The sequence below is a fragment of the Camarhynchus parvulus genome, chromosome Z, assembly GCF_901933205.1.
Source record: "Camarhynchus parvulus chromosome Z, STF_HiC, whole genome shotgun sequence".
In the NCBI taxonomy this organism is placed as follows: domain Eukaryota; kingdom Metazoa; phylum Chordata; class Aves; order Passeriformes; family Thraupidae; genus Camarhynchus; species Camarhynchus parvulus.
Window position 1 is genome coordinate 24,404,682 of NC_044601.1, and position 16,231 is coordinate 24,420,912.

Genomic DNA, 16,231 nt, shown 5'->3' on the forward strand with positions numbered 1-16,231 from the left:
GCCCCGCCGGCGGGGAGGCGGCCTCCGGGCGCGGCTGAGGGGCAGAGACAGCGCTCGGGGGCGGCGGCTGACGAGACCAGCGGTAGCCCGGGGCCCAGGAGCGCGGAGAGCGAGGCAACCCGGCGCCGCCTCGGCTGCCATTTCTCCTGGCCTTCGGCGCTGCGGGAGCGAGGGCGGGGAGAGGAGGCGGAGGAGAAGGAGGAGGGAGGGGAGAGGGAGGTGGCCGAGTCGGAGTGCACTGAGGCTCTGAGCTGCCAACACTCACACATCGCCTGCCGCCGCAGCCGCGCTGCTCCCGGATTCCGGAGAGAGGGAGCGAGTAGAGGCGAAGAAAAGCCAGACGCGGGAGAGGAGACAGAAGACCGCTGGCAGGGGGAAGGAAGTCAGAGAGGAGGGAAACGTAGAGAGAGGGATAAGGACCCCTCCTCCCCGCGGAGAGACGACTTCCCATGTAGCTAGGGATAGAGGGGGAAGCTGGCGCTCAGGAACAGTGAGAGAAGCTCTCACAAGCAAGTTACTTAATCCCGGGAGAGCGGCGGGAAGAGGGCACAGCAGCAATCACTGATCAGAACCACTATTCCCAGCCCCTCATCATTTAACCCCCGAGTGGTTCAATGCACTACTCCAAGCTCTTCCTAGTTTCTTCCTCGGGCTAACTTCGGAGGACATACTGCCGGAGCGGCCCGGAGGGGAGGACAAGGGCCTCGGAAGAAGGAAAGAGAAGTTTTGTGGGGGTTGCGTGCAGAGGAGAAGATGGGCTGGAAGCGCCGCTGTTGCTGGGGAGGCGGAGGCGGCGGGGACCTTCTCTGCCGTCTCACCCTGGTGCTGGGGTTCCTGCTGCCCGCCTGCAGGACGCGCCTCTACACCAACCACTGGGCTGTGCGGATAACCGGGGGGCTCCCGGAGGCCAACAGGATAGCGAGCAAATACGGATACGTCAATATAGGACAGGTAACGCTAGTCACAACTACTTCCTAGCGGGCACCGCCGCTGCGGCCGCCCTGCGCCGCCGGGGCAGGGACAACGACGAGGGCAAGGGACGGGCGGCCCCGCGGCCGCTGCCCGAGCACGGCCCCGCCGCAGGCCCCGCTGCCGCCGCGGGGCGGTCAGCGGAGCCGCGCCGGCTTCCCGCCGCGGGCCCCGGGAGGTGATGCGCGGGGACAGGTATGCCGGAAAGCTTGGGGTCGTGGCCTTCCCCTTCGAAGCCAGGTGTGAAACGGGGCGCGGGCCAGGGAGCCGCCCGCGGGGCGGGAGGGGGAGGGCATCGCCGGGGGCGTCCCGCCGCGGCTCTGCGCGCCGCCTCGCTGCGGCTGAACTTTGCGCTCCGCGGCGGACAGCCTCCGGTGTCTCCTTTCCGAGTTGAAAAGCGCTGGTACGAGACGAGCTCGTCCTGCTGCGAGCGCCGGTCTCGCCGGCAGCCAGGACGTGGCAGCCGCGGCCGCCGGCTGGGCGCGGAGGGTGTCCCGACCCCCGCGCTGGCGGGCGTGCGGACGGAGGCGGTGGCAGGGTGTCCCGGAGCGGCCGCCAGGCGGGCGGCTGCCCGCGGCGTTTCGTGGGGAAGGAGAGCGCCCTGGTGGGGCCGAGACCACACCTGGGCTTGGCTCGGTCCAGATATCACCACGTCAGAAAATTCTTGGATACAGTCAGGTTCAGAAACTGCAAGTTAGCAAACACCTGGTTCTCAGTGGATCCCATCACACTGAAAATGCCCCTCTTCTACAATTGGTCACAGTTATCTTTGAAATGTCCTAACATTACTGCTTCTTAAGGAGTTATGCTCAGCGTTCTAGGCATTCCTCGTAGTTGTTCTCAAAATCCAAGTTGCATATGTCGGGTTTACAGGGCCGGTGCCTACAAAATAAACAGTCCTGTTGCATGCTTGGGTGCAAACATCCAAGTACATTCTTTGTAGGCAGTAGTTTATTCTACATGAATTGAAAGGTTAGAAATGAACATTTACAGGTACAGAAGGCTTCCTTTTGTACATGAGATTTACAAAAACGCAGCTGTGTTTACACTCCAGGCGTTTCATATCAACCAAATCAAAGTAAGACCTGATTATTATTGTGTTTTAAAAAGGGTTCCCACTTACATCATTGAATCAAAAGTTTAAAGTACATCTCAATGTTCCCACTCTTTGCAAGCCTGAATAAGACAGCTGTGTGGTCAATGAAGATAAATAATTTACATGAGAAAAGCTGGAAAATGTCACTGGGGTAGCACGAAACATGATGTGTAAGGATGCAATTGCTTAGAAAAACTGAGTATCAACTTCTCTCGTGGAGCACTTAAGCAGGCAGGCAGTACTACTTCCAGCTGGAAGCACTAAAATTTGGGAGGAAGATTGCATGTCAAAATTGAAGTGCTACTTTGAAACTAAGTTTCAAAAGTAGGAATCAAATTTTTTTGCATCAACTTTCTTTTTAGTCTGACACGTTTTATGCTTAAGATGTTTGTATTCCTATCTGGGCCCTTATAGTGCCAAAATTAGCAACCGTCAGCTGCAGGATGCGCCTTGCACCATTTTTTCTTTTGTCAGGCTGGCTGGTCGGCTCAGAGCCTGCCTTTTTGTATTTTGCATATGTAAGCCCCATCTTGAATTAAGGAAAGAATGTAGTAAGCCTCTGTTGTTTCTTATGTGTCAGTGGAAATGTCTATATACAGCTATGAAATATACAACTATGGATTAGGTATACAGATGAGAATGAGAGAAAATAGAGACTATAAATAATTGAAAGCTGTAAAATACTTTATTAGGTATATGGATGAAAAAAGATTAGACTGTGTGTCTAGGTAAAGACGGGTAAATGGAGTAAGATATTAACTTTTGGAGAATGGGAATCAGGAACAGTTTGGACAGATGAGGTGGACTTGCCCATAGCGAGCTTTTTTCATAGATCTGGAAAAGCAGGAAAATATTTCACACAAAGCAGGAAGTGCAAAAAGAAGATAAGAATGGGGCATAATCTTCTGGTTATTACTGAGTGACAATTGCAAGCAATTAAAAAATTTATTTTGTGTGAGATGTTGAAAGATATTTTCTTAGCTGAATATGCTCTGAAAACAAGAGACACCAGTAAGCATAATTTTCTCATAGCATCACACAATAGCCATAATGTTTTGGTTATGTTAAATTTGTGAGCTCATCTTTAGAAAGAAAGTGCAAAAAGCTAAATTGAAATTCCACTGCAGCTGGTCCAAAGGACCAACTTACAAATTATCCAGAAAAATAACCTATTTAAAATATTCAAGATAAGAAGTAGTGAAACTGTATAAAAATGAAAGTTGCAAACCAGGAGCATTCTGACGACAGTAAATTGCATGGTTAGAGCTGCCAGAAACAGTGGGAAAGGGGGGTTCTGAAGGGCTTGTTTCCACTGACTATTCTGTTAATTTTTGTGTTTGTGGAGAAATGGCATTGAAAGGTGCATAAAGTTGATCAGTGGAGACAAGATGGTAGACCCAGGAAGGCTCTGAATTGTAAATACTGGCTAACATCCCTTCTCCCAGTTTTTGTTATTTAGTGCATTCCGGGTGATGGGAGGAATTTAACTTACTGTTTCTGATGCTTGTGTGATTTGGAGAATGACCAGTTGAGTCTTGAAATACCTCTTCAGTAATTTTCATTGCCATAGCAAACCTGCAACGGCTTGCTAAATGACTGGGCAAGTCAATCAGAAATAGATGGCAGAAGGGGCTATTAAAAGAGGCCTTGAGATGACCTGCTGGTGAGCAATTGAGAACTCTTTCTCTCACAGTTTCTGGTAAACTTTTGTTGCTCTCAGACTTCTGTAGTCTTCATGTCTTTCTATGAAAACTCAAAGCTTTATCTTCTCTATTCATTGAATAGAGGAATTTCCATTAATTTTTAGGGAACACAGCACAACAGAGAAAGAATCCTCTCTATGTTTTTCCAGGCTACATGTTCTGTCTCCTGTTTCCTACAATTTGCTCTGACACACTTCTTGTTTATCTCGTATTTCCTGTATTACCAATAAGAGATATGTCTTCTGTGTTTCACTGGACTTTAAAATTATACAAACATGTAATATCAGGACTTAAATGCATAGAGTTGACTTCTTTCCCCCTTTTCCAATGTAGGTTTTTCTGACTTACCCTTGAAGTGCAATTAGTAGTTTCTCTAGCATGAAAAAGTGTTGCATTGTTCTTTTTGCACAGGTCTTCTAAGACAGTGGTCTGGACTTGCAAGCCCTCTGGGACTGTGATAAGATAGCCTAACATAAAGCAGCCAGGGAGTTGTTCTAAGTTCCACACTGGATGGAGCAATTTGGGCTATAGTGCATCCCCCAGCACACCTCTTTGCTGGCTTGTTTTCTATTTCGTGGTGGCTATGCAAAGCAGACCTTACCTTAGGGCAAAGTATCTGTTACTGACATTCAGGAACATTTCTTTCACTGTTGGCAGCTGTCAAGGGTTAAGCATATCGTCTGTGTAGCATTTTGTACAGTTGGTTTAAATATTGTGACTATTTGCTGTCATCAGGTGCCAGGAGTTTCTTGTTCAGGCAGTGGATTTTCCTTTAAGGTTGAGGAGCACAGGAAAAACAAATAGTTGGTACCCCAAAAGTGATGGAAGAATGGAAGAGATAAAGATACCTGTGGTTGCAACAAGGGAGAGAAATGCTGCAATAGTAAACTTCAGATCCTGTTCTTCCTTTCTTCTTTCTTAATTCTAGGCATGAGCTGAGGATGGGTGAGCACTTTCCCACAACACATCTTTCTTCTCCTGATAGTATTCTTCCAGGAATTTTACCTTTCTGCTCTCTTCCAGAATTTCCTACCCTTTGCAAGTGACTGTCCACCAGATCCCCACAATTTTCTTCAAGCAAAGAATAGACACTATTAGCCAAAAGGCACGTAAGTGTGCTCAGCTTGAGCTGTGTCTCAGGAGTCACAGTAAGATAAACAGATCTGGCTTTCTAAATAATGTAAATGCTGATATCGCTTGCCAGTAAGTGTTTTGTGGTGGGTTGGTTTGTTTGTTTGTTTTAACTGGGAGTATTGTTTGAAGCCAGCAGATCACTCAAAAGTTTAGTAAATAGTATTTCAAACCTGTTAATTTCAACAGTTTATTTCAAACCTGACATTCTTTTGATGTCACAGAGAAGATGTGTAACAAGGTCAATTGATAGAAAGAAAGGGAGGAATGGCTGTTTTTCATTTTCCAAATCTATTCCTGGTGGAAGGCACAAGTAAATTCTGCAAACTAAGTAGTTCAAATTGCAAGACAAGGAAGCAGTTAAGGAAAAAAGGAACTTAATTTGAGATAAAAAGTCTAAACTAAGGTGATTGTCTTCAGCAAAGGAAGGAGTTTGCTGCCAAAACTCTCCACCACTTTACAAGGATGTCTCAAAAGAGCAAGATGATAGGCCTTTGTGTAAAGTTCAAGTACCCCATAATATAGATAGATAATAGAAGAATCATACCTTTTAAGAGCCTGTGTGCTCACAGTATTGCAACAGAGTATGCCTTACTAAAACTTAATGCCTGTAATAAGTTTAATGAAGTCCTGAGTACTAAGGATACAAGTATCAGGACAATGGTATTAAAAGAATTGAAGCTAGGTGTACTCTAATTTGTATGCATATGCAGGTATGTAAAGTGGGATTACACAAATACACCAAGGAAAACAGAATTTTCTTTTATGCATGGGAAGAAAAAAGTGCATTAAGGGGTGGTACAGAATAATCACTGGGAGACAAATATTTGGAAAATGTAAGTTCTGAAAAAAATTTTTTGCAAATGCTCATAATGCCCCAGAATCGGTATACCTTAACATATTGGAGTCTACAAAGGGTATACCATGGCTATTTCTTCATATTTTTTCATCTCTGCAGTTTTCTCATCTCTGTAGTTAAAAATGGGAGGGAGAGGGAGAGAGAGCAGATCGTAGTTCTAGTAAATGTGAGCTTTTCATTAGGAGCTGGGTGAAGAAAAGGAATGCTTTCTGATCATGCAGGCAATCTAGTAGCATTTGTGTGTTGTTATAAAATGAGGGAAGATGATAATCTTGTGTAACAGTATAGTGGTCAAACTACAAATTGTGTGATGATTTTTTTATTTAAAGCCCTTAGGCAAGCACAAACTAAATTATCTTTCTAAGAGTAACAAGTAGTTGCAAACCTAATTTAAAAATGACGATGTTTGTGCAAACTGCTTCTCTCAATAAAAGTGCAGGAGTGGACCAGACTGGGTTAAATGGAACTGGAAGAAATCTGTAAAACGTATTGATGTAAATCCATGGTGGATGATACCTCTGGTATGACAGCAGTCATGTCTGGTATGACAACCTCTGACTGACAATGGCTAAAGCTGTAGAAGTGAAGGGCGAGAGGGAAATCACTGCAGATTGGTTTGTCCACTGTAGTGCCTTTAAGGAAAACCAGCTATGCCCACATGTTTCCTGGCAGATATGTAACCAGTTTTTGAAGGTCTTCAGTAAGGAAGTTCCACAGTGTCAATGAAGCTAGTGGTTTTACTGGTCTCTTATACTCTGTGCCCTGGTGAAGTCAAAACTGTATTAAACTTTCTGCAATTCAAAGCTGGTGTTTCTTGTTTCTCTATGAATGTAAAGAGTAGCAACATTAGAAAAGTTGTAGCATTTCCCTCTTCCAGACTTTTATGTTTTCCATCCAAGTTCAGTCCTTTCCTTTGTTTTATGTCAGTGAGGCTTTCACTGACCAGTCATGCTGTTTGACTCTAGTCTTTCTAAGATGATCCTCATATTGAGCGAGGAGCTGCTAGAGCATTACAGCTGAGTACAGCATAAGGATTCCTTCAGCTGTCCTCAGGAAAGCACTCCTATTTATGTAACCCATTATGGCATTTGTCTATCCTGTAGCCATATGACATTCTTGACAGAGTTCAGCCTGTGATCTGCTATGGTTCGCAGGTTGATTCTGCCAAATTCCTAGTCTGTTGTTCTCCAGTCTGAATTTATTCAGCAGGTTGCTATTTATTAGGTGTAGTACTTTGCTTATGCTTTTGCTAAATGTTGTCCTGCATTTCCAGACCATGTGTTATGTGCCAGTTTGTTTTGAATTCTGTTCCTGCCCCTCAACATACTGGCATATAATCTCTTAGTCTTTATGTATCTTAGTAGGTGTCTTTTCTGTGCCAGTATTCAGGTCACTAGTTGAAATATTGACCAAAACAATGTCAAGATGAATTCTGGCTGGTAATTGTTTGCTGCCCTGCTGTAATAAATAGATAAATCTTATGAAGTTTTTACCTACTGTTCCATAGTTTCATTCTGTGCCCTACTTCAGGAATTTGGTACTATTACTCGAGTACTACTTGAAGATAGAAATAGTTTTTATTTTGCAAAGTATCTACTCAAAATAATCATAAATAATATAATAAATAGAAAAATCTGAAGAGTATTGGATTGGACAGAATCATGAGTGATATGTACCTTAAGGTGTTCATAAATGGATTTTTAACCACAGTTCTAAAAGTGATTTCTTTTTCCCTCAACTTATGGACTAAATTTAGTCACAGCCAGTGTTATGTATCTGCTCTTGTGCTTAAATGGTTCATCTGTCTCTCTGTGACATTTTCAGGGCCAGCTTTTATTTTGCTTCTGTAGCTTCTGGTTTCCTATTAGGAGATAGAAGATAGACTTCCCACTCCTACAGTCATCATAGTTACTGTGTTTTGATTGACATGTGTTTGCCTTGACCAGAAATTATGTCTTGCTTGTATACAACCTCCCCATTCCTTTGTACTCTCTTGCCATAAATAATGCTTGTTGTCAGGTAAGACATTTCCAGTGTCCTATTTTCTTGTTTTAGAGCTGTGTTCTGTGGTCTGTGATTGACCAGTATACCTTTTTCTTCTCCTCCAAATAATCAATTGTAAAATCAGCAAGAGGGGAAATACATGTCAACCATATCATGTGGTGCTTTCTGTCACCTGCCAAACACAGGAAAAGGTATGATCAAACAGAATCCTGCTTGCCAATGATACATACCTTAAGACAGTAAGTGTTTATTTGGCAACATACTGGGCTCAATTTGATTGATATTTCCAGAATGAAAAACTGTTTGGAATGAAACATTGGCAAGTCCAGCAGAGTATGAGAATTACAGAATGAAGTCCTGCCAGAACAGATTGTTGTGGACATTCCTGTGGATTACAAGATGTTGCACAATGGAGGTGAGATTGTAAAAAGCATGTTAATCAGGCAAGAGAGAATATACAGTTCTAAACAAATAAAAGAAGAAAAAAATTGTATGCACAGACTCTTCCAAAAAGAAACCTGATCCCAAGGGGGATGGCATACTTTTTAATAAGGGATAGCCATCAAGCCCATCTTTGCTCAAGTTACTTTTTTTTTTTTTTTTTTTTTTTTTTCCTTTTTAGGATGTTTCTGTGCCAGCAGGGAACAGGCATCACTTAGGTTTGTGTTCTGGGGTCAGATTGGAGTTAAAAGATGCTGCAAGTTACAGCTAAAATGTGTGCTATATATTTTATTCAAACTAGAACAAAACCAATGGGTTGTTTGTAAGTGTGCTTAGAAGGCAGTGTAGTGTTGCAGAATAGTGCTGTGTGCCTGAAAGTCAATTAGAATTAGATAATGTTGTCCTTTTAGAAATGTATAGTTTAAACAGTGGTTGCATGTAGTGATACTGAAAGTAAACTTTCTAACACAGTTTGAAGTGTTAGAATGCAGGCATTCTTTATTACAGTGCTGGACACCTTCAGAGGCATTTTCCTCCAATCCAGTGTCTGTTGTGAAACGTGACAACAAGGTCTTTATTCCATCATGATCATACATATTCATTAGAATGTACTTCCTAGCTAATACATATGCTTCACTTCTAGAACCAATTTACAGGCCTCCACCCCTTACTAGGAGTCGTTTGATGGTCCTCAAGTGTTAAATAAAGGGGTCTCTGGTGGTTGTATTCACCGAGTGCCCCCAATATTGTAAACCTTGCCTGGAAATTCTCTGAGGGCATGTGCAGTTGTTTCTTGTAACTTGGTCACAAAAATTAGGTTCCTTATTATCTTTCTATCCACCGGTTCAAGCTATGTTTAGCATCCTGTATGCCTACTTTTACATTCTTTTATCTAATTTGCTAGCTAGTCTTTAAGCTATATTTTGCAATTTCAAGGGAACTGAAAATTTCCATTCTCTCTGTTGTCTGTCAGTAGTTTCCCCTCTGGATAAACCTAGAGAATATTCCCTTTTCTTTTATGGAGCCTTTCTTTGTGGAACAAACACATGTCTTAAAAACAGACAGGAAAGAAAATGCATGCTGTATTGCACCTTTAAAGCCAGTAGTATGACATCTAGGACATAGAGAAGTAGATCCTATAAAATTTTTGTTCTCCTGAGCACCCTTATTGAAATAGACCCAAAAGAATGGAAGGCCGATAGAAGATCTGTCTAGATGCTGCTACCGTAGGCATGGGCAGTGGTTTTAAGTTACTGTCCTGTGCGACGAAGAACAAAACAAGCATCCAGTGCTTCTCCCTAACACTGCCTTCAGCTGTTTTCAGATAAGGAGTCTGCCTGAGCTGGATATTGTTTCTGCATGCTTGGAAATCTGCAATGTTTGCTTTGTCCTGATTCTTGTTCGGTCTTCGAAATAAAATGAAACTTTAAGCATCCACAATATTCTGTGGTAAGGATTTTCAAAGGTTGCTACTCTTGTAACAAACTCTTTGCTAACACCACTACTCTTTGCTAACACTACTCTTTTGCTTGTTACTTACTAGCTTTGTTAGATGGCTTCTGAAAGAGGTGGTGAAAGATGACTTTTGTCCACTCTTACACCATACTTGGTTTTTTAGACTTTGAATATTTTCCCCTAAATTATGTTGTATCTAGCCTGAAAGGTCTTAGTTTACTTTGTTATTAGTCATAAAACTTCTGTTGTACCATATCTTTGTCCTTTCTTCTTTTTCTACTTGGAAACTTTTTCAGGTCTCCCTCTGAATAAAGGGAACTAGAGCTACACAGTATTTAGTTTGAGAAAACCTCTCATTATTCTCATAATGCCATGTATTCTGCTTTATCCTTCATATGATAACTAATGTCTAGTATGTAATTTACTGTGGGGACTTCTACTGAGCTGAGTTCCTGTGGATTAGTCTGCCATAACCTTGAGATTGTCACTCTTTAATAGTACGGTACTGGGCAGCTCTGAACAGTTCTTTTTAATGTGACATTCGGTTTGTACATAAGTTAATCTACTTTTGTCTATACTGGATTTCATTTGATATTGTTGTAACTCAGTTTTGCAGGGTCCTTCTGCAGTTCATGCACAGTCAGCTGTTGCAGTTTTTACATCTGTCATGGCTGATTTCTACACCTCATTGCTCACTCTTTTTCCCGTGCATATTTTTTGTAATGAAATAGTGTAGCTTCCAGAAGAGATTCTGCAATGGAATACAAGAGAACTCCACTCATTGCAAGAAGCTAATTGCTATCTAATAAAAAGTAACTAATTTCTCCTAAGCTTTGCTTTCAGGTTTTTTCTTGTTTGTTTGTTTGGGGTTTTTTGTTTTTGTTTTGATTGCTTATTTCTGCTAAGACCTTTTGCAATGGGTTCTTAAATTCTTAAAACCTGTGGGTGAAAGATATTGTCAAAAGCCTTTTGGAAGTTCAACTAGAGTGTATCTATTTACCCATCTCTATCTATATGCTTGGCCTCTTTTAAGAACAGCAAATTTGTAAGGCAGAATTTTCTTCTGTTTAACTACTTCCAAAGCAGTGACTTTCTACCCAAGTGTCCCTTAATTATCTTATTTCTTAGTTTCTATTAATTTTTCTGGTAGTGACTTGTAGTCTCATCTCACATCTCCTTTTAAAAGTTGACATCACATTTGTTACACAGCTGTTCTGAAAAGTGAAAACTGTTTTTAAAATGAGATTTTCAATTACTTTAATTTACTGAATGTTTTTATTCAGTTATTCCATCCATAATCTTTCAACATTGTGAACTGCAGAATGTCAACTATTGTATCTTGAGTAACTGAGCTGAGCTGAACGGAGGCAAACAAATCAATCAAACACTAAACTTTGAAAAAAATCAGATGCTTTTGTGGATATGCTGCGCTCCAATGAGCCAAGCATAAATTAGCAGCTTTAAGCTGGGGAAGTGCCCCTACCCCTCTTGGAAATTAGTAGACCCCTTCCCTGCAGGATTGGGCTGCAGCATAAGCTGTTTTCTCATGAGCAACTAAGCCCCATCTTGCACAACTGGCAGTTTTACCAATGGGGTGTAGAGTGAAACTAATGCAGATACATACAGAGTAGATGTATGTAAAAGCAGATTAACTTCTTTTGTTTTTAAAGTATTATACTCCAAGAAGTATTCATGAGGTAGCAGTTTAATAAAGTCTCAGTAGTCTCTTGGTAAGAACATTGAAAATGTTTCTGCGTGTACCCAAGTTATATCAGTAAGGCTGACAGACTAGATGTGTCCTGTCACCACCACACAACATGAGCTCCAGCCCTAGCTAGGCTGGCAGTATTAATTGTGATATTCTGTACAGTTTTCTTCCTTGCTCCTTTGTAAACAAAATAATTTGCTTTCCATGAATTGAAAGCGCAATATCAATAGGATTTTAGCCATACCTAATTGAAATAAAAGTTAGCTCCTGGAGGATACATGCATGACAATATCTGGAATTACTTTGACACTTCTGACATGTGCCCATCACCACATCCTCTCATTACTCCTTTCTGCCTGTCTGATCAGGCTGAATGTTTTCTTCAGCTTGGAGTAGTTTAGATTTCCATTGTCAGTGAACAACACACCCCTACCCACAGTCAGTTTTAGATCAGTGCATGATGACGGTTGCCAACTGACAAATCACAAAACCATCATCTGGAATTAACAGAGTTGCAGGGCTTTGTTTTCTACTAGAGTTAACTATTCTGTGACCCAAAAGGGTCCTGGACTCTGTTGGCATCAATAAATGGTTCTACCATTGCAACAGACTGCACTTTTGGAAGCTTTCTTGTATATAAATGCTGTTCCAATTGTGTGAAATTTGAGCAATTTCCATTTCTTGTGTGGCAAATAGAAATATTAATCTGACAAACATAACTGCACAGAGAGCAGTTCTAGTGGTGGTTGAAATTTTTATAGTTATTCGGATGTTTCTTGTCTTGTACGACTCTGACACAATGTTTCAAAATAGAAATGAAAATCCATTTATAAAGAAAAATACATCATTTTATCCAATGCATTGATGTCATTTTAGCTGACAATCTTTTTCCTATTTCAGTGTTTTGGTATCAATGTATTAAATAAATGTAGAGTAGAAACTTTTATCCTTTCTCCAAGAAAAAACACTTTCAGGCATTCTCTCAACCCTGAGGTTGTAAGATTCAGCTTTCCAAATGAGAAGATCACCAAGGAATGTTCTTTATATGTGTGGAATAGATAGGATCTGAGAGCTGTAACTTGTTGATCATTAGTTTTAGTAAATTTAGATGTTTTGTAATGAATTGAGTATCAGATCTCTTTGGCTTGTCTCTGTAGGGTAAAGTAATTTGGAAGCTTAAGTTAGTTCTTAGCTTAATGAGATTAACTACACTTAAACAAAAATATGAACCTTGCTGGAGTCTAGGTTAAAAAAGGATTAAGTGTAGTTACCATTAAATACAACAAAATATTCCAATGAATCCAGTGAAAGCTGAATTGAATCTTCTAGCATTTTGAAAAATGGTACAGCAGGAGAGACATGTATATCTGAATTAATATCATTTTGGTGTCACTTTTTTTGTCTGTTTGTTTTATTATTGTGATTGCAAATAGCAACTTTACATGGAATATTGCAAATCTGTGCGAGACATATGCTATGCTAGAATAGAGTTCCTTGGTATGCTGTAATACTTCTTAAATCCTTACTAAATGTTACTTATGATTGTGTAGCTGTTTTATTTCTTGCTATATTTGAATGCTACACGATGCAAATATTTTTTGGTCTCATTTACTCATTACTTGCTTTTTGTTTTGGTGTATCTGTAGATGCTGTCAAAGAGAATCTTTTGTTTGCTTACTATTAAACTGTTACATGAACAGGTGTTCCTCTAGTTGTCTTATCACAGTCAACGGCCTTACATATGGAGACATAAATAAAGAATACTGACAAACCTAACTTTTACACCAAAAAAAGTATAATCTTTTTCAAGTATAAGCAATAACCAAGTAAAATAGATGAATATGTCAGTAACCTGGCATTCTGGACCAGTTGCGTGCTTCTCTGTATTTGGTTAAACATGTTGTACAGAGTGGAAGATACCAGATTTTGCTGGAGTACAAAGTTGAGGAAGTGTGATCTAGGTTAACTGTATAAGAGAGTTGGATTTACTGCCTACACACCCCACATAGATGAACTTAAATCAGTCTTAGATATTCCCACGAGTCACTTCTTTATTACTCTTTGGTAAATTATATCGGTAATAGAAGAGGAAATTGCTTAAATCAAGTCTCATGAGAAAGTCAGTTCAATGAAAACATTGTACTTCCTATGACCAGTAAGAGCTGAATTCAGGTTTGTAAGACAAAGTACAGCATGAAAAGGTTTATTGCTGGCAATATAAATGTTCGCTGTAAACAGTATGACTAGTGTAAGTCACCACATTAGTCATTTTGAACAGTATAAATTCCCTTGCTATTAATGTGCTTAGGAGTTTTATATTGATGTTTAAATAACTGGATGCAGATATAACAGTATTTCTACTGTTGTAGAAGAACTACCTGGTTCTTAAATCTTTTACTCATGCAAGTAACTCCATTAGGTTAGACTGCTCTTGATTTATACCTCTGAAATTCATTAGTTTCAACAGTTGTTTCTGACTTGCAGTTTTGTAAGTGAGAAGGTACTTGATCCCATGGGACTGGGTAGATGTTTACAAGTTTCAGGACAGGGATGATGCCTATGAAATATTTCAGGATCAAGATTTAAAAGGAAATGAATATGCACATTGTTTGTTGTGACAATTTTCTTGCAGTAGGTGAAAAAACAAAACCTGTTAACTGACCTTTATGCTGTTCGCATGAATGAAGTAGCCTGGTCAGAACTTTGTCAAACCTCATTCTTATGCTTTATTATAATTACATGTATAACAGCACAGGTGAAGAAACAAACACATAGCTAGTAATGTATGGTATATGGCAGTCCTATTTGTTACTTCAGCAAATATTCATGTCACTGCATGAGTATGCATCCTCACTTTACATTTGTTTTGTGATGCAATATAAAATAGGTTTGGAAGTCAATAAAATAGAGGCAAAGCTCACTTCAGTTAATGCAGTATATAATTTAGACATTTTAAATTACAGATTATTGAGTTAGGAAAGGGAAAAAAGGATTTCAGAAGGCAGTGGCAGTTTAGTTGACTCCTCAAAATTAAAGGTTAAAGGTATTTGTTTCCTTTTCATGGCTTCATCAAAATGATGACTGTGGTACTGAAACAAGCATGACCATAGTGCCTAACAGCTTCTTTGCAGATAAAAAAAAATGTTTGTTATGACTTGAACTTTCAAATGTATGATGACTGCATTGAAGTCACTTTAAAAACTGCAGAGGTTACTTTTGTTTGTTCAGCATAATATAAATACACTTTGTTGCACTCTTTTTTACTTGCAGAAACAAGGTGGTGACTCACTGGGGTTCACAAAAAGGGGCATAAACTACCAGTTTATATTATGTTGGTTTTTGTATTGAAAAGAAATTATAGAAAAGATGAATGAGAATGAAGGAAATAATTTATTTCCTTTTGAGCATTTTAATGAAAAATGTAATGTTGCCTGGAACTGCAAGCTCATGGTCACAGGTTTGCTGTGTAATATTGCATTACTTTATTTGACAGGGATGTGAGCTTCCCAGTCGCTGCAGTGCTCACAAGGCAAAGCTCACAGCTGCAGTTATTAATGCCTGTAATTACTGTACTTGAATTTTAACATGTCACATGACAAATGTGGAAATGGCTTTCTTCACCATCTGCCCCCAGATGTTTTAGGCTGATATATCTGTTGGAGTCTACAATTCATAAAAACCCCTCTACCACTGTCTGTCCAATAATAAAAGACCTGTGTTCATCAATTTTTAGCTATTTTTGAACATCATTCTAATAGTCAGAACCTGTTTATCAGCCCTAGAGAAGAGGTGGCTGAAACCCTTACAGACCTTCAAAGAAATTTTTCAATACTATAGTGACATTTTTTCAGTTTAATGCTTGAACAATCAACACAGTGTCCAATATATCTTCCGCTTCTCTCTTTTTATTCATTCTTAACATCACTGAGGGCATATCTGTATGCCCTCATCTGTAGGGAAGTGTTCAAAGGGTGCCAATACACAGCACAGCTCAGGTATTGTCCTCCCATAAAGACTGATGTGTGTTCTTCTCAGAGCTGCAGCTACAACAGAGAAGGGTAGGGGTCAAGCTCAAGCTCTACTTGTGTCATAACTTTTGCAAAGAATATGTATTTACTAGGGGCTCCTGTTACCTGCAGCATGTAAGGCTTTGCTGCTCACCCATGTAGGACTCAAACATCATTTTCGCAGTGTCTTTATTCAGGGCAGCTTTTCCTTGGCTTTACTTACCTGATGGGTCTTTGGGATTTCTCTTTTTGTGATTTGGCTTCAATATTGCTTTTTTTCCTGCACTTTTAGAAGTAGCACCATTTTTAATTAAATGTGATCAAAGCATAATTTATTTAATTTAAAAATCAGTTAACCTCTCCCACTTTTCAGAACTCAGTAAGGCAGAGAGTTCATAGTTTCAATAACAACAGGATTTACACAAACATAATCTAAAAAAAGATGCCACAGTCATGTTTGGAAGGATTGTTCCTCCTCTATAGTAGTGTAGATTCAATTAATAAATCTTACTGTGATCTAGCATGTATTAGAATTAAGGCTATGATACAGTTTGAATTTATTCTTTCTAATAGCTAAATTAATCTTAGCTGCTGATTTGTACTAAAACTTGTTTGTGTTAGAAACTTTCTGAGTTTTTAAAATTATATAAAACACTTTATATTGCTATTTGGTTGTTAGGTTTTTTCTCTTTATTTTTCAAAGTAATTCCATGTGCTAAATAAGGTTACCAAAAGAGCACTAAAGTACTGTAATTTCAAAAAGCAGGAGTTTCATTTGACAATATTTGTTTTAAAATACAACTGTACAAAGTAACCTTTATGCAGAAAGTGTAATGTAGGAAGCTTTTTCCAATTCAC

The 16,231-nt window shown here is 39.9% G+C and overlaps 1 protein-coding gene across 2 annotated transcripts in view; it reads left to right on the forward strand.

The window, feature by feature from the left end:
• The first annotated feature begins 225 nt into the window (after positions 1–225).
• PCSK5 (proprotein convertase subtilisin/kexin type 5) overlaps positions 226–16,231 on the forward strand; it is a 230,353-nt gene continuing 214,347 nt past the window's right edge. For both annotated transcript variants that reach the window (XM_030968460.1, XM_030968461.1), the window contains exon 1: positions 226–951. In XM_030968460.1, coding sequence (XP_030824320.1) covers positions 754–951 — 198 coding nt within the window. In that variant the 5' untranslated portion in view covers positions 226–753. The remainder of the gene's footprint in view (positions 952–16,231) is intronic.